The following is a 17,358-nucleotide window of genomic DNA, read 5'->3' as shown; positions in this document are numbered from 1 at the left end:
TATCTGACTACTAGAAAATCTTCCAACGTACGAAATGGAAGTTGCAAGTCACGTTAAATACGACAGCGCTGAACGTTAGGAACGGTCAATAAATTTACAGCTTCTTCCTCGAAAGATACAGTTACGAGTCTATATAGAAGACGCGTGTCGGAGCTCTTCGATCATTCATCTTTAGACAGCAGAGAAGATGCTGGTTATATTAATTTCGCTGCTTTTAGCGAGCCTGTCGAGCGCCTCGATGTTACCGGAAGTAACGTCATACGCGAAAGTGTCGCGAAACGGACAGAAAGATCAAAACACTAACAACGACCAGGCTTCGTGGATCACCAGGTTAGACAATTCGTTCGTTTGGAAATAGTTCGTATTGGTAAATCGAATAATTTCTGATTCAGAATGATCTCTCGGAACAACGAGTCGGAAAACGAGGGCAGGAGCATCAAAGACATCGCTATTACGGTGTCGCCCGTTTACATTTCGCCGAAAATTCCTAAATTACAGAACGGCGAGGTTGTCAACTATCCACAGACGAGGTACGGAGAGAAACCATGAATTTCTATTCTGATTTTTCAATTCTTTTTGTATCGACTACTTAAATTTCTAGATACTCGACGTTGGACCACGAGATGCTGGCAAAATTGAACGCGAAGAAGCAGATTCAAGACAGATACCACCCGGCACCGCTTCTCTCTTTAAAGAATAAAGATCCGGGAAACGACGCGAAACAAAATTCGAAACCCATTCGCCTAAACGGGCCTCCGAGTGGTCCTCCTAGCGGATCGCCAAACGGTCCTTCCGGTGGCCCTTCAGGTGGCCCTCCAAGCGGTCCTCCGAGTGGTCCCCCGAGTGGTCCACCATCCAATGGTCCACCAAGTGGTCCACCATCTTCCAGCAGTTTCGACTTCTCCAAACCAGTATTTTCCGGCAGCTACGACTACAAACCACCGGACTATCTCAGCGACAAACCGAGCTCAAAACCGTCAGAGTACCTCAGCGACGCGTCGATCTCCAAACCACCGGACTTCCTCGGCGACAAACCGATCTCCAAACCTCTGTCGATGTCCGACTACTCGGACTTCGGCATACGCGACAAGGTAAAGCATCTCGAGTTACGATTTTTCCGCTTCGAACGATCAGCTACCAAAGATAGACAGTTTCGAGCCGTGTGTTCGAACGATCGAGACTCACTTGGATCGTTGTTTTCAGCCTCCGGACTCCTACAAACCGGAACCCCATTACGCCTCCCACGATCACGATTCCGACTACCCCGATTTTCCGGACGATTCGTCGTACAATGGCGGACCAGCACCGAAACCGATCGAGTTCACGGGCCACTTGGATCATCCGCCCTACGACGACTCCTTCGGTCACGATCACGATTTTCACCACGAGGTGATCCACGATCACATACCGGAATACTACGAGCACACCGAGGAACCGGAAATGAACGATCAAAGGCTCGACAAAAGGCCGTACTCCTATTATTACATCGGTAAAAAGCTTTGGTACGTCCCTCTGTACTTCAGCATCTACTTCATCATCTACATCGCTGCTCTGGTACTGAAGAGCATAGCCAGACACAAGATCACGTTGCCCAGTCACTTGGCGGAAGCGGTTGGACACTCTAGATCGTTTATGGAACTCGACTGGTGGGATCTCGCGGGAAAAGTACTGGAGGGGGTCGAGAACTTCGCGGAGAAGTACGGAGCGGTCTCCTAAAGTTCACGAACGTAACGCGAAAAGAGAGTTGCACGCCATTTCTATAACATTTTCTACCGTCTTCCGAATCTCTGATCATCGTAAGGAAATTCTAGTATAGTCGAGAATCTCTGTGACATTGTACCATATAAGCCTTAGAATTACTTTACGAAGCATGTACTTTGTATGTGTAAATATTACGGTTAAGTGTTTTGTAAATATTCGTCGATGTATTTATTAAGAGCATAGAGTTAATAAATGGTTGATCTTGAAGCCTGAGGTGACATTCTATCGTTTGATCCTTGAAATCATCGTTCGTAATGTCTCATAGATGGTTAGAACCTTGGAATCTAAGCCACTGTGATCGATTAAGAATCAATTAAGACTCCTACTTTTGCGTTTCTGCAGGTGGCTAACCAATATTTTTACCATAGTCTCGATATCTAATTTATAAGAACTGGAATTGTGCCTAATAATTCGGGTCGAAACGGACCCGGGGCCCAGGGTTCGGTGTTCGAGGATTGAAAAATCCAACGAAAGCCTGTACGGCAATTTCTTCGTTTAAAATCCGCAGGAACGCGCGAACGTGAGCAAACCTTAACGTTGACGCGTTCGTAAATTCCCGAGAAACGGGCGTATTCGGTTATGGCTGCTTCTTACTGCCGCGTCAAGAGTCACGGCGCAAGTTTTTGGACGGATAACGAGGTGGAATTTGTCAGTATCGGCAGAATCGAAAGAATTACAGGAAACGACGCGAGAATTCTGATGGTTCTCGCATTCCGATTGACCAATTACGTTGCCTCCGTCCACGGTTTTCTTTTCACGTATGATTCCTCGATTCTCGCGGCGCACAGAGAATACGAAACCGTCCTTTTCATATTACACTTTCGCGCGTCCCGCGTATGCATAATGCATTTAATACATAAAGATTCGCGATAACGCTACGACGTCCACTCCAGGCCATTTGCAAAGTGTAATCTGATTACGTTTCATCGACGATTAGAAAATTTATAGAACGATCGAATCGCAGGAATTATATTTTTTCCAAACTCCGAGAGTTCGATCGATAGATTATTAATTCAAAGACAAGTTCACCGTATAAAGCAGAGTTTATTAAACTAACGTACCCCGCCCATTTCTAACTGAACCTGCATCAAGTATTTGTAGCAATTATCGCCGGTTTAGAGTATTGTTTCAACGGGACTTGCTTAAGAACTTGCTAATCGCGTGGCCTAATACCGTAGGAGGATGTACATCGCCTAACTGACCCGAGGTTCATGTTTCCATCGCCTAGATATCCGTGGATGTTCAAAAGTTCCATCGTGCGGGAGAGAGAAAAAAAAAACTTTCCGTCGGTTCGAATATTCGCTAGTTGCCGCATGCAAAACAGCTAAACGCTCAAATTGGTTGGGACGAGAACAATACCAGAAGCGGCCACTTTGTTTACTTTGCTGGACAGCTCAAAAGTCAATGATCCGTCCTCGACGAGGAACAAGTGGAATTTTACCAGGAAAACTGTAGTTTCGCCATCGACTAACGAGAGACGCAATTAACATTGGACGATGATAGTTGTGATTTTTCTAGGAATCTTTTTACAAGATCGGATCTTTGCAGACTTTTAACGCGGGTCGTTTTCGTAATTACTGTTAAAAATTTTATATTCCGGGGCGAAGGAGAGGCGCCTAACCGGTCGAGAAACGCCACGACGAAGAGTAAACGAAAAAACGAGAACGCACGAGGACAATTCGTCGCCTATGAGCGAATTTCCCGCTAAAGTCTAGACGATGCGACGATACGTAAGATCTGTAACAATTAGGGCTTTTAGCGTCGTACGCCGGATTTACTTAACGTTTCTGCTGATACAGTTATCGGTACGCGTGAACCGAGCAGTATGTTTGAACTGGACCCACGAATCGTTCAGTCGCTCCTCGGGTTTTATCACCGACGGTTCCTTGAATCGTGATCCTCGTCGTCGATACCTTTCGAACGTTTTCGCCAACGTCCAAGTTCGCCTGAAACATTTTCGCGTGTGCTTCGAAACCGAGGAACGAACGAGCGAATCGAATCGCGACGCGTTATCGTCTTGGCGAAATTTGTGGGACATGAACTGTAAGTGCGACGAAACGCGTGTTCACGAATGAGAGGACCAAGTCGCGCGCCTTTCGAACCGATAACGAAAGATTCTTGACGAGTTTACCGTGATACGAGAAGAAGACAAACTATGGGTAGATATTACTTTACGTTTCGTTAGAGAGATACAAATTGCAGTAAAAGATTTGCTAAATTCGGGGTCCACAAAAACGAATACGTTACATGTACGTTTCAGTTCTGTGTAATTGATTGTCTTTTATGAAAATCGTAAATATAAGAGCCTAGAAGATAAATATACTGTCGCTCGAACTGTAAAATCGATGATTTGAAGTTTAAGAGAAAACGTGTTCGAATATTTCAGGCAGAATACGAACGAATTTAGTCAGTTGCTGTTTTCTGCTTCTCCTTTGCGTCTCGGATGCTGTTTTTCACGAGATCGACGCACCCTCGGAGACGAACGAACCCGACAAAAATTCTGCGTTGCAGCCATACAGGTAGCCACTTTGAAAATGTCGGATTTACCGATGGTTAAACGAGATTGATCAGCGTTCTTCTTCCCGACTAGACACCCGAGAATGTACCGGCGCGGTTACCAGGAAGAGCACGATTACGATGATCATCACGACGATCATCAGGACGAACAGAAGGACATGAAGGCTATGGTGCAGCCGAAAGTCGACTATTGGGGCGGCTACTACGACTTCCTGATCAACGAGGGAAGTTACAAGTTCTGGGCCGTGTTTCAGGTGAGTTTCTCACGACGTTCTTACTAAAATTGCTCGATCGACTTCGAAGTAAAAATTGTTTGGTAATAAAAAATAAGTTTCTGTCGCGGTTGTGGCGAATGTTCTAATTGTAAACGCGTTTTTCACAGCTCGCCACCGCGGCTCTTCTGATCTACAGTGGCTTCGCGGCGCTTTACTACGCTAAAGTGAATCCGCCGACCACCGACGACGAGTTCGACGATATATTTCGTCGTCGAAGAAGACGACGATCGTTGTTCGCGCCACCCTGTGAAAGACCGTTCTGCGGATTGGACAGTGCCACGTTTCAGAGGATAATGGACGCAGTTTCGAGGGAGATTCACTGACGAAGGGACACGCTATCGAGAAACTCCCTTCGTTTTCTATGAAGTCTGTGACTTTGCACGTTAATTTCGAGAAACTCGAAGCCATGGTTCGCGACTATCCGGCGTGAGATTAATCAGCGTTCGCGTTGTCGATTTCCGCGGAGTGCTTCGAATCTTAGCTCTTACGATCGTTTCGATTACTGAAAATACCTGCAGTTAAATTGCAATAATCGCGTTGCGCCTGTAATTTGTATATATGTATAGCGACTGTGTGTGTAATTTAATTAGTACAGTTCCACATTATTCTTGCGACGCGTGTGCGCTCGATCGAGACGTTACGATGCAAGAAAGGCCCTTAAACCGAAAGATACGTGTACGAAATCGGTAAGTTTCAGACTTCAATAACGAGCGACTGTTAAGATACTGTACGTAAGATTCGAAAACGACTGTGCCATAGCAGACATTGTTCGTTCTGGTTTCTAAAATTTCTGCGGAGGAGAACTTTCTTAAATTAATAACGTAATTTAATAGTTCTTTGGAAAAAGGGCGTATGTTGCACCGAAATTTAGAAAATCTACCTTTTTCCAGAGAATTTAATTGTCATCGTTGCTTAGAAAATTTTCGTTGTTCGTTTGTACGATAGGAAATACATATGTAACTCGTAAAAATCAAAATTTATTGTTGTAACGTATACTTAAGGGGTTGATTAAAGTACTATACACTGTAGAGAGTTTGTGACGATAAATGAATCGAGCACAAAAATACGAACGTTTCTCTGTCCAATGTTTACAATCGAATATCACGCGTTATGGTAGAAGAGTTTCGGAAAAGCAAATAAGACGAGGGAGATTTTGGCAGCGACCGAAGCGGTAGCAGACGCCAAAATGTATGCGCGCAAGGATCAAAACGTAATAAAAATCCCCCGAAAAAATGTCGACCGATAAATCAACCGTGCGATCCTGCTCGCGTACGTATTCACCGGAGCCATGCGAGTTTTATATGTGAACGCGTGTGCGCGCGATATGCGCGGTTCAACCTCGGAGGCAAATTTTCTTGTCGAACAGCGCAACGTAACGGGGGCCCTCGAGCATCTTTCGGGACCAACAGGACCGTACCTACCCCTCGATTTTTCCTGCATTTCTACAACCAACGATCGAACCTCAAAACAATTCCGCCCTCGCATTTATCGAAGTTGGGCAAAGTAAACTTCTCTGTGTACATTTTATTCGTTCGTTTGTAAATTAGAATCCGTTAACGTTTGGACGTTTACATTTCCATTTGTCATTGGAGAATAAAATTTGCTCGACTTTGGTATTTGTAGGTTTATCGAAAAGTGATCGGAACAAGAATGATCCAGGCGCGAAACGGTCGAATATTCGAGTTCGGATGATAGCGAGGGGTCCGGTACGGCCCTGCAAAAATCACCCACAGCGCGTTCACCAACGCATTCCGCCACGTAGTCGGTTGCAAGGGGTACCTTGGGCAAAAGTACGACGATCTCATGCGGCCGGGTGCATCTCGGGAGGGGCCAACGAGTCCGAGAGAGAGAAAGGGGAGTCGGGCTCACTTTTTTTTCTTTTTTTTAATTTTTCAAATAAATCTCCGACCAGCCGGGGAAACGACGGAGGATAAAAACGACGTAAAAACTGTTATTTACAGCGGCGCGCATCAACGTCGATCGGCGATTCCCGCGTGTTTCGCGGTCGAAACTCGCCCGTGTAATGATACGCGATGGTAATAGACGATGAAACGCGAAATCGGGCCCCCGAAAGCAATTACAGTCATTACGAGACCGAGCATTCTCTCGCGAAAAATGTCACCGCGAATTTCCTCGAAATTTACACGTTCTGCGCGCAATGGTTGCCATCTTACGTCCGCAGGAAACGAATATCGATGAAAATCTGAGCCAACTCCGTTTTCAAAGTACCAGAATCTTTGTAGAAAGTAAATCTCTACGATTCGTAGACAAATATTTCGCGAGTATGCCGCCGTTCGAAATGGAAAGACGAAAGAATCTTAACAATGACCGTCAGGCTTGGGACCGCGTGGCTCGCGAGGCAGGAAGCGACTTTTAATATTTCAGATAAATCTCTGCCACGCGAAAAGGAAAAAAAGGAAGGGCCTGGTGGGGGCCTCGAAATCGGGGCCCGCGGATAAAAACAGTAATTTATGATGCAATGCTTGCCGGTGATCGATAATTCTCGCGTTGCAAATACGAACGGAGCGAGAGAGGCTACGCAGCTTCCTTCTACTACCGGCCTCCCTCCAGTCCTCGCCCCGCCATTCCCTTTCTTCTTTTATAGTTAATGATAATAATAATAATGAGGCGAACGGGAGAGGACGCGAAGAGGGCGGGGACGTACCGAGAAGTCGTTCGAAAGGGTGCAGCAGCCACCGCAAAAAGAATTCATTATGACGCGGGATATCTATCAGGGACTTTATCTCGATGCGCGTTTAACAGGAAAGAGTACCGGCGATAAAAATTTTATTTACGACACACGTACACCGCGCCGTGCCGTTTCGAGGCCATTTTATACATCGAGCGAACCCTAGGGATGTTCGCGCGAAAGGCGTTGCATTTCCGGGACCAAATCAGAAAATATTGGTCCGTGCGACGAGAAATCTAAGGATTATCTCTACCATTACTCTTTATTAGAGACGTGTATCTAATAAAAACTTAGAAAAACGCGTGATCTAGCTACCGTGACGCCATTAGTTCCAATAGAGCTTTCCTGTATTATTATTTTTCATAATAATTTGATTCTACGGTGAAATATCCTACCTTGGAAAATGAGACTATTACATTATCCTGAAAATTGTTCGAGATGGTTATATTCATTCAATTAGTCGATCATTAATTACGCGATAACGCTACTTCCTAAATAATGGGCGTACAATTGAAAATCTGAAATAGGAAATATTATTCGGATACGCGTAAGTGCATACGTAATTTATAAAAGTATTTATGAATTTTCATTAGAACTAGTAATCTGTGGTTTCCAAGCATTTAGTTCGAAGGCTTGGGTAGCTGATCTTACGTAGAATATTAAGGGATTAAAAAATATCTTGTTCTTGCGTGTTTCTAACGAAACGCAAAAAGATTTGTGCGTCAAACAGCTGGCAGGAAATTCATCCGCCCCAGCAGCAATGCAAGAAAGGATCCGCGCAAGACGTAAAAATTTATTATTCGGTCGGACCTACGTGAGGGTCATTTATACGGAGTGTATGATTTATCGATGCGTTTCGATCCGTTCTCAATGAGCATCCGATATCCTGAACGACTTTTTGGCTACTATCCAAGGGGACCGTAAGATCCCCGTGATTTGTGTGGCCATTTCGCGATGGTAATGCGGAATCCACGATTAATTTCTTTCTGTTACCAGTTCAAACATCCACTTAGTATCAATGAATCACCACCAAATGGACTTTTTACAAGCGGAGCGCAATGAAAATAATAATGCGTCTTATCGCCACGCGGAATGTAACAAAGCACAGGGAAGCAACAGTAAAACATTTTTAAAAGATCTTGACAATCGCGGAAACTCCAAGAATTCTAGCATTTAATAGGAACTTTAAACAAAAATCTAAAATTCATGCAACTGTTCGTTGTAATCGAAGCGTAACCAAATATTAATTTTGGATAGAATGTACGCATCGAAATCACCCGAGCGATATCTTCGTTAATTACGGTCGCGTCTTTGATACGCAAGAACTTGGAGCTGCATTTATCGCGTTTCGAATTAGAATCTTTAACCAAAATAGTCTCCATTCGCCTTTAAATTGTTATCGAGGGCGTATAAATTAATTTGCACCCCCGATGTGTTGGAAAACTCGTTCCTGGAGGCAATATTAATGGAACACGTGCTGATCATCACGTCGCGGCTTTGGTTCGAGTTTTATTGTCCGTCCACGGCACTTACGGCTTTAATTGGCAAGAAAGGAAAATTACAATGTACTCGCGGAGGCTACCCGGGCCCCGAAAGGCAACGGCTGGCACCTATAAACACACGTGAATTGCGAGGCCCAGATCGGTGAGATTCAAGGGCTACGCGAAAGGGATGGCGGAAAGGGGAGGGATGGTGGCTAAATAACAACGAAATGCCAGGACCGTGGCCGAAGCCGAGAGAACAAAAGTGGTCTGACATTATGACGGGAAAAACGGCAGAATGCCACGCGGAATTCAACCGTCGCGTTCCGACGTACTGGAAGTCGGCACGCTTAGAACTTAGTAAATAAACGAGAAACACGCTGTATATAATTGGAAAGGAAGACGGAAAGGACGCGCACCGAGGCGACGTAAGAACGCGGGAGAGATGAATGCGTGGATAGGGACGCAGAAAAAGGGGTACGGCGTAAAGAGGGGAAAAATCGTACGATACAAAAAGATTTCGGAACGAAACCGAGAGAGAGGAGGGGGTAATTACGAGGAGCATTTCGAAAATGAAACACACGAGAATGAAATATGACAGAATGCCTGGCGCGTCCTGACTCTGATACGGTGGACCCAACGTTCCGTTCAGGGAATTCGGATTATTCCCAACGTTCAATCGTATTTAATAGCTTTCGACTATCCTCCGTACGGTAAAATTGTTCTACGAACGCGCAGAGAACCAGCGTGTGCTTTGTATTTGAATTGAAATTTGTCAATGTAGATCTGTAATTTTGAGTTCGGTCAGCTTGGGTCGGGAATCGGGAAGAAGAAAATCGTAGGCGTAAAAAGAAAGATACTGAGAAATTTAAACTGACACTTACCGAAGCAGGCGGTCGAATCATCGTGCCCGTGCCGGTGGCCACATAACGACTGTTATGTCGGATATGATTATACGGGCAATGAAATACCACGAGCCAGGGAGAAAAACTTTTTTGCCCGACTTCTGAGGATCCAGCGGAGCGTTGTACGACGCGACGCCGATCGCTCCTCGTCCCCTACGATTCAACGAAGTAATTAGAGCCTGGATGTATTGCGCTCGTTATCGGGAATCCTTTTAAGACGTAGCCAATAATTAATACCCCGCGACTACCTCGACTTTCATATCGGACAAAGTCAGATCGAGTCAACGCGAATCTTTTATTTATTCTAAAGCTTTCGTGTATTAGTATCTTTTCGTGTTAAACGACAGACGATCTATCGGATGTACAATTATTATTTATTACCTATCAAAAGTGGCTGTTTTCTTCCCTGACGTGAATAAGACTAATAGCGAACGGAAGAAGACGAAGGTGTGCGAGTAATTAAAAACCTATACCGTTACTATCGGTTGGAAAGGCTTCGATATAAAAGGAATCCCGACAAGAAACTTTGCGCGCGTGCAATTAAAGCATTACGAAGATTTTAATATTAACGAGAGTGTTGAAGAGCAAATAACTGGAAGGAAACATTATCGGAGCACGCGGCGCGTGAACCGAACAACGGCCAAATAGAATATTTTATAGATTTGATTAAAATTCCTGAAACGCGCGATTTTGTAATTTTTGAGAACTAATTGGCTCGAGAGAATATGTTCCCCGTTAATATTACCCTTCCAATGTCTGTTATTAAAACGGATGAAATGATTACGTTTTGAACAAACCTGCGAAGACTTGATTATTCTGATTCTGTGACCATCGAGATTATTGTAAGGCAGCTCCTAAAAAAGAATGTGTGAAAAAGTGATTTTGAAATAGAAATACCAAAATAGCATTTAATCGTTTTAGTTATAACATCGCTTTCCGTTAGATTATGTCTATAGTGTTCTCGATCATGATATTGCGTGATAGCATAAATCTTCCATTTAGCACCGAAAGTGTGAGTTACTTACCGAGATACGTTTTCGTTACGCTTTTATTGTTGGCGTGCGTTGCACATGCTGCAAATTTAGCTTAGAAATCGAAGGTTTACATGGTACACTGGGAGAGTAACACTTCCCAAACAGAAACATTCTTGCAGATGAGTCGGCGTAATGGTAACCGAGGCTTTCTAACGAATGTCTCTGAAATAAAAATAAAAGAGTTTATAAAATGAAAGTTGTTGGTCAACAAAAGGTATCTTATACCCAAGTATGCTGTGTGCACAAGTTACGTCCCTTCTACAGCAAATAAAAACAAGATTATAGCAAACATAGGATGAAACCGTACCTTCTCTGGATCCCTGGGTATAACGTTGACTCAGCAGCGTCGAGGTCCGATTTGCCACTCGATGGTGTGCAAGGTTTATGCAAATTCGTTGAAAAAAGGCCCATAATCAGCTCGGTAACGATCTTTATCGGCGTACAGGTAAACGTTCTAAATCTGGCGCGCATTCTTGTACCGTGGAACGCGTGCACACGCTTCGTGCTCGCGTTATTATCTGTGGGAAAGCCGGGCTGTGAATCAAGTTTTATTCGCCAGGTTCTCAAGCGTCGCTTTGTTTTGCTTGCTACCATAGACTCTATTTACCTTGCAGCCGACCGAAGTGCCCGGCCACGTTGTGCTCGAACGAACGATTGAAAAACACTAACCCGGTCATAACCGCAGAACCAAGGCCCATCGACTATTTACGTTTCATCCCCGACGATGTTTATTCTTCGATTTTCACCTTGGACGCAAAATGGGAGAAAAACCTTTCCTACGAACGTTCCCCGTCTTTGGTTATCCATGGAATTTTACTAATTCTTAAACAAATCTATTATATCGACGTTTCGTACAATAAAACGCATACGATGCAATATTTTCATCGACAGTGACTTAACTTTTCGCCCTTGGATCGAAACGAGACCGCGTAATCGTTCGAAAACCCGTTAGGGAAAGTTGCTCGATCGTTTGTTTTTCCTACGTACAACGGAATACATACGTAATGCTCGAGGAATATGATTCACGTTAATTACCCGCAGATCGCGAGCGCGGTTAGGAATCAGGCCGTCAAAACGCGTCCGCGGCCGCACGACAACGAATGTCCATCGTGAGAAATTTCGCGGCCAGAAATTTATTACCGTTAGATAGCTAACAATGGAACGCGGAACGGTGATCCGTTTTATTAAGGGTCGAATAATGAGTGGCATTAATGCAAACAGCAGGATGGCGCGGATAATGGACGGGATAATGCCAAGAGCGGTTCGTAAGTTTCTAACGAGATGAGGGAGCATAGTAACCTACTCCTTTGATCACACGCCAATACAATGCGCTCGATCCTGGACCTCGAGACTCTCGGTTATCCCGGTACAGTTATTCTATGCATTTTATTAATCAACCGTCAGCGAGAACTGTTATTACCTGCACAGTTCACGAATATTCCAGTGTATTAATCGACCGAAAATCAATTTTCTCTACTGGAGTTGCTTCTAAACTGTGTAACAACGCGTTGCATCTTACGTTCGTAACGTAGAATTTTTAACTAGCGCGGAACGCGACGGCGAACAATTGTATTTTCAGTCCCTGACACTAGAACTACCGACAATTGGTATTTATTTGTACCAAAGAAATTAAAACGATAGATACGCGAAGAAATGTATAATGAAAAATGTTTATTCGTTCTCTTATAGAAAATTACACGTAGCATTTTAACTGCTTTGGTAGTTCTAATGTTAAAAAATCAGATCAAACAGATAGTTCCTAAAAGCACAAGTATATAGCGACGAAATGAGGGCCGTTCAACGATTTCAGACACGGAAGGTGTTTCTACATTATAATTTACATGATTTAATTACGTTGATGTTACTGATCGCATCTGTACAGGAACGAGGAAGAAAACAGCCGAGCATCTCGTTAAAAAGTAACGCGAGAATTAGCATTACGATAGACGAATCTATTCGCGATGCGTTTCGAACGTGAAACGTTAGCGCGTTCGTTCTTTTGGGACCTAATTAAACTCGAAGGTACAAGAAGCAATCGAGGCGGCAATTTTGCATAATCCAGGCACGTGTGGTTCCGAAGATCTTTATCCGGGAGATAACTTAATTGGAATCGCAGACGATGGGTAGGATAAACAGAGTAGCTGTTTTCCAACTCGATTACAACTTAATTGTATACCAGTTTACGACAGTGAAGACGGGGTTCACTGTTTTTAATTTATTCTATTTTTATTCGTTAAATATATTATGCGTATATGCGATCTAAACATTGAAATTGTAATCGAGAGTGTAGCTCCTATTTAATTTTAAATGCGTGGCATGATCCTAGCGTCCATTATTGTTTAAATTACTAATCAGCGGTGAACATAATACCACGCGAGCGTCTATTTATCGCTATGGGAGTCTCAGGCGACGCGCATTGAAATCACCGAGAGCGCGACTCACTCTGGAGCATCGAAGTTTCGACAGGAGCGGCGCTATCGCGTCCAAGGGACGTCCGCGGCGTCTATTTTGTTCGTGGCGAGTTAAACGATCAGATATCTACGGGATCTGAAGATTTTTCATCGATAATCAGTCGGTTCTGATCGGGGCGTTCGCAAAGGGATCGGAACAAATTGGTTCGCCGACCGTGAGGATCGGCGGATTGCAACAAAGTAGCCCGAAGCGGAGGAGAACCGACAGAGGCGTGTAGAAGAAGGGATGCAAGAATGAACGAGAAAAAGAATAGAGCGTGGTTCGATGGAGGGAGAGGGGGTAGCGGAGAAACGGAGCAGCAATGAAAATTGAGGGAAGAAAAGTCGGTGCGCTCGGTGATTCCCACGAGGAAGACAGAGCCAAAAAGTAAAGTGGCGTGAAGCGAAGTCAGCCGACAAAGCTCGCTGGACGAAGAAGAAATCGAATGAACGACAAAGAACGGCCGGTTAGCTGAACGGAAAGGATAAAGATGAAGAACGGCGGTGCGTGAAGATCTCCTGCTGTCAGTCGGTGGTCAACCGTCTCGGAGGAAGGACGCGGTGCGGAGTGCTTTCTACCTCGCTTCATTTCTCGTTTACGTCGAGCAGCACCGAAGGCATTTTTATCGAATCATCGTCGCGAGTACTCGTCGTGCAAGCTCGTCGAGGAGAAGTGCGACCGAGAATCCCGATTTTCGATCGGTCGTCGAACGCAACGTCGGTGACAAGGTCTAGGATGAAATTTCATCGCGTTGTCGGTAGAATACGCAAGGACTATGACCGAGAACGTACACCGTGAGGATTGAAAACACTCCAGAAACCGTATCAACGGATAAATTCCGGAGGAAAGTGATCGTTCTCGAGCGGTGGAGTCAGGTAAAGGTTCGAAGCCATTTAAAACTGGTCCGAAAAATGAACTGGTTTTTTTGTGGGTCATGACGTTAAAAGTTACGAAAAAATATATCGAGAACTGTGCTTAACGGGACTGTTCTGGACGTTAAAAAATTGTGCGGTTCCGTGACCTTGAATACCGATCGTGGTAACGCGAAAATACACTACGGTCCATGTGCGCACCGTCGCCGGATCTGCAATTCAAGCAGAGGAATAACAATTTCGTTTCATCGTGATAAGGCTGTTCTTTTGCTTTCGTTACGATCGAACGGCGTGTAACTTCCAGGCAACCTCGGAAGAAAAAGAACCGTATAGCCCGACGATGAACGCGTTTCGAATTATTTAAGACGGTCGCGTAGGCGCTCTGCATTGTCTCCGGGTGGTTCGGCTCGCGGAAAAAACGAATAAACGAGAGAAACTCTGCGGCAAGAGGAAACGAAGATATTGGTAAAAGATGGCCTCTATGTGTGGCAGCACGAAGAGCTATCCGGCGATAAACACCGGCAGCTATTACAGACCAGGTGCCTACCCTTATCAGGTGAGTGTGGAAAAACGTTCGCGCGCGAACTGTTAACCATAAAGTTACGCAAAGTATAAGGAATCCGTGAAACATTATCGCACTCGTTAGCCTTGCCTCCGGATATTCGGATGCTTACACTTTGGCTCCGTTATGGTTTATACCGGAAATCATTTTGACGTGCTCGGCAGCGAACGCATTAAGCTTACGAACGAGGAACGCGACTGAATATATTGCGGAAAAACCCGTTTCGTGGCCGACACGCACGACACGAGTAAAATGTTATGAATAATGGAGGAATCAATCGTGCAGTCCGTTGCTCCGGCATTAACAGAATGAAAATTCGAACAACGAAATAGCTATTCCACCGAAGATCCCCCCAAAATTTTATATTATATCGATTAATCAACTAGAATTTCAGATGCTCTCGAGAAAATCGCGTTTAGAGTTACGCTGACTCTAACGTTGTTAATTCTAATTTTAGGTTTACAATTCTTTGCCCGAACACGTTCGTTCGATACCCGCTGGAACGTTGGAACTGTTCTCAGATTTTCTAGATCGGCAATTACTGTTACGCGCGCATTGTTCTTTGTTCTTTCGACGTATCTTTGACACTGAAAGCATTCTCACTCGTTACAGCCATTATCATCATAAATTGGCGCTTATCTGCCGGGAAGCTTTTCCTGCGTTTTCTCACTTTCGTTGTCTTCGCCGCGGATCGGGAGAACCATTGTTTGGTTTCGTTGGTTAATAACGGGAAACGCGAAACGGAGCAGGAATCGAGAAACTTTTTTAACAAGTTTCGCAGAAAAGGCGAGCGAGAACAGTTTCTTACCCGTTATTCGTCACTCTCGTTGTCGATGGGCGCGTCGATCTTGCCCGATGCTTATCTTCCAGGCAAACAACGTTCACCGTCGACGAGCTAACCATCGAAATTTTCTCGATCGCGATCTTTAACGTATTTGCACCTCGATTTGCGTGGTTCTTGTAATTTTCAATCGCTAACAGCAACCGGTATTGACGTCACGACGTACGAGGTTTGCGTAATCTGCAAAATACAATAATTCATTGTCCGTGCAATTACATATTTGTCAGCTACGCGGTCGTTTCCAGCAAGAAGCAATAACTGCCGTCTCTGTGAAATATTTGCGGTTCTGACTTCGCGCGTCGCAACGTCGAACGCTTACAGTTTTAATTTATATGTAATTCCATTGTTCGGTCGTAGTAAAAATCCTTTCTTACCGATTTTAAGGGGGAAGCGGTTTATCAAATTAAAGAAACTAAATCGATGAATCGTTTCAAGGACCACCAGATTTATCGGATGCTGTATATTCCTGAAAAATTATCAGGAAAATTATACGATCGAGCATCGAGTCGTCTTTGGACTCTCGGATTCCGGCAACTCGGTGGTCCCGGAGAACAAGACCCGTAGGATTTCTTTCGATAGACGTAATTAAATGCGTCGCCGTCCGTCGCATAAAACAATATGAAACGAACGGACCACACGTACCGAGTCTGCGTCGCTGGAAACCTTGGCCTTGTCTTGCATGAAAGCATTACATAAGTTCGCCTCGCTCGGCATCGCGTGAAGATGATGATCCGCCATTCTTCGACTTTCTTCTGTCCCTCTCCTCTTCTCGCATACTGTCTCGACCTGCCTTTCCTTGCCACTTCGATCCCTTGTACTCTGTCCTATGTCTTTCCCATCGCTGTTCTATGGGACCCTAAAACGTGTACAGTGAGCGCAAGAAGTATCCTACGATGCGTTCGTTTAACGCAGAGTTATAAAGTTATGCTTTTAGAAAAACGTAAAAATACTGAAGATTTGAAGTTTCTTTTCTACTTTACGATTGTCATTGGCCTCTCAGGCATCGATCAATTAAATAAATTATGCTGTTCCATTCCCCTACAAACGTAAAATTCCATGCAAAAGGTTTTTCCCTCTATACAGAATTTTCCAGAATTTTCCTAACGAGAGATACGATATTTTCGAATTTTGCATTGCAGATTATGTCATAACTGTTGATTGGTATTAATTGTTCTTGTGCGTTGCATAAGATCCACGCTCTTTTATCGACGAAGTCGTTGTACCAATATTTTTTACAGGTAAGAGATAAATATTACGTATCTTAGTTATTATATTCGCGTGACCGTCGAGTGGATTTTCCGTAACAGAATTAACACGGTACAGAGTAAACGCCAATTAACGCACGACCGTTTCAACCCGAGAGAAACAGTTGTTATGGTAAAATATGGGCCTTTCTTCTTTTTTCCGCGATACGTCAATTTCGAGGCGCGCATTATCCGCGTACGGTCGCTTATTTTCACGATATTCCGTTAAAATCGCAGTGTAAGAACGGCGAGCGTACAATTAAAATCTGCAATGCAATTAAGTTTTACCCTTCCATCAAGATGAAGCGTTTCTGCGTGTCATTCCGGTCAAAGACATGCGTGCTTTACCTTGCAATGTCCGTTGACCCTAGAGGAACAGATGTTCTATTGTTTCAGAGTTCCCTGTACTCTCCTGTCATTGACGATTCCAATATTCTCACAGAAATGCCTTTTCGCTGACGCCTTGTAAAAATATTCGAACGCTGTACAAACAATTAATTTCACATTATGAAAAGTAGAATATTTGTTCTTATCCACTCGTTCAAATCACTGTCTCGCAATGTATATTAACTCTTTAATATTTTCACAGTGGAATCGATTGTAAATTTGAATAAATACAAAAAAAATGCAAGTTCAAACGACACAATAAAATATCGAACTTTGAATTTTAAAAACCAATATTAGAGGCTTGCTAGAAAACGTTTCGTGAATATTGTTTTCGATGAG

The 17,358-nt window shown here is 44.0% G+C and overlaps 4 protein-coding genes across 6 annotated transcripts in view; 3 read left to right on the top strand and 1 right to left on the bottom strand.

The window, feature by feature from the left end:
- The first annotated feature begins 170 nt into the window (after window positions 1-170).
- On the top strand, window positions 171-1,834 carry LOC143350356 (uncharacterized). The gene is made up of 4 exons (XM_076782458.1): window positions 171-330; window positions 393-530; window positions 602-1,091; window positions 1,204-1,834. The coding sequence occupies exons 1-4, from the start codon at window positions 188-190 to the stop codon at window positions 1,714-1,716; spliced, it is 1,284 nt and encodes a 427-aa protein (XP_076638573.1). The 5' UTR covers window positions 171-187; the 3' UTR covers window positions 1,717-1,834.
- Window positions 1,835-3,797: 1,963 nt separating this feature from the next.
- On the top strand, window positions 3,798-4,876 carry LOC143348417 (uncharacterized). Its single transcript, XM_076778599.1, has 4 exons — window positions 3,798-3,804; window positions 4,148-4,280; window positions 4,352-4,532; window positions 4,661-4,876. The coding sequence occupies exons 1-4, from the start codon at window positions 3,798-3,800 to the stop codon at window positions 4,874-4,876; spliced, it is 537 nt and encodes a 178-aa protein (XP_076634714.1).
- Window positions 4,877-9,646: 4,770 nt separating this feature from the next.
- On the bottom strand, window positions 9,647-17,117 carry LOC143351754 (uncharacterized). Of its 3 annotated transcripts, none has more exons than XM_076783612.1 (9): window positions 16,981-17,117; window positions 16,031-16,244; window positions 15,763-15,854; window positions 15,356-15,568; window positions 11,270-11,478; window positions 10,970-11,180; window positions 10,654-10,824; window positions 10,426-10,482; window positions 9,647-9,781 (listed from the first exon to the last, which is right to left on the bottom strand). In XM_076783612.1, the coding sequence occupies exons 5-7, from the start codon at window positions 11,358-11,360 to the stop codon at window positions 10,812-10,814; spliced, it is 315 nt and encodes a 104-aa protein (XP_076639727.1). In that variant the 5' UTR covers window positions 11,361-11,478; window positions 15,356-15,568; window positions 15,763-15,854; window positions 16,031-16,244; window positions 16,981-17,117; the 3' UTR covers window positions 9,647-9,781; window positions 10,426-10,482; window positions 10,654-10,811. The 3 variants fall into 3 exon arrangements, with proteins under 3 accessions (XP_076639727.1, XP_076639726.1, XP_076639728.1); XM_076783611.1 differs by having other exon boundaries at window positions 11,270-11,438; XM_076783613.1 differs by lacking the exon at window positions 15,763-15,854 and having other exon boundaries at window positions 11,270-11,438.
- Window positions 13,663-17,358, top strand: part of LOC143351751 (uncharacterized) — a 25,148-nt gene continuing 21,452 nt past the window's right edge. Inside the window, exon 1 of the mRNA XM_076783603.1 lies at window positions 13,663-14,541. Within this exon, the coding sequence (XP_076639718.1) occupies window positions 14,458-14,541 (84 nt within the window). The 5' untranslated portion in view covers window positions 13,663-14,457. The remainder of the gene's footprint in view (window positions 14,542-17,358) is intronic.

Source organism: Colletes latitarsis, chromosome 2, assembly GCF_051014445.1.
Source record: "Colletes latitarsis isolate SP2378_abdomen chromosome 2, iyColLati1, whole genome shotgun sequence".
Lineage (NCBI taxonomy): Eukaryota > Metazoa > Arthropoda > Insecta > Hymenoptera > Colletidae > Colletes > Colletes latitarsis.
The sequence above is the reverse complement of the archived record's forward strand: the minus strand, read 5'-3'. Positions and strand labels throughout refer to the sequence as shown.

Excerpts from the sequence above, each read along its gene's own strand:
- LOC143348417 (XM_076778599.1), top strand. Across the intron at positions 4,281-4,351 it reads TCTGCGTTGCAGCCATACAG|ACACCCGAGAATGTACCGGC; the intron begins GTAGCCACTTTG and ends CTTCCCGACTAG. Across the intron at positions 4,533-4,660 it reads AGTTCTGGGCCGTGTTTCAG|CTCGCCACCGCGGCTCTTCT; the intron begins GTGAGTTTCTCA and ends CGTTTTTCACAG.
- LOC143350356 (XM_076782458.1), top strand. The coding sequence starts at position 188 with ATGCTGGTTATATTAATTTCGCTGCTTTTAGCGAGCCTGTCGAGCGCC. Across the intron at positions 531-601 it reads GTCAACTATCCACAGACGAG|ATACTCGACGTTGGACCACG; the intron begins GTACGGAGAGAA and ends TTAAATTTCTAG. Across the intron at positions 1,092-1,203 it reads ACTTCGGCATACGCGACAAG|CCTCCGGACTCCTACAAACC; the intron begins GTAAAGCATCTC and ends CGTTGTTTTCAG.
- LOC143351754 (XM_076783612.1), bottom strand. The coding sequence starts at position 11,360 with ATGGGCCTTGGTTCTGCGGTTATGACCGGGTTAGTGTTTTTCAATCGT. Across the intron at positions 11,181-11,269 it reads GCACTTCGGTCGGCTGCAAG|ATAATAACGCGAGCACGAAG; the intron begins GTAAATAGAGTC and ends GCTTTCCCACAG.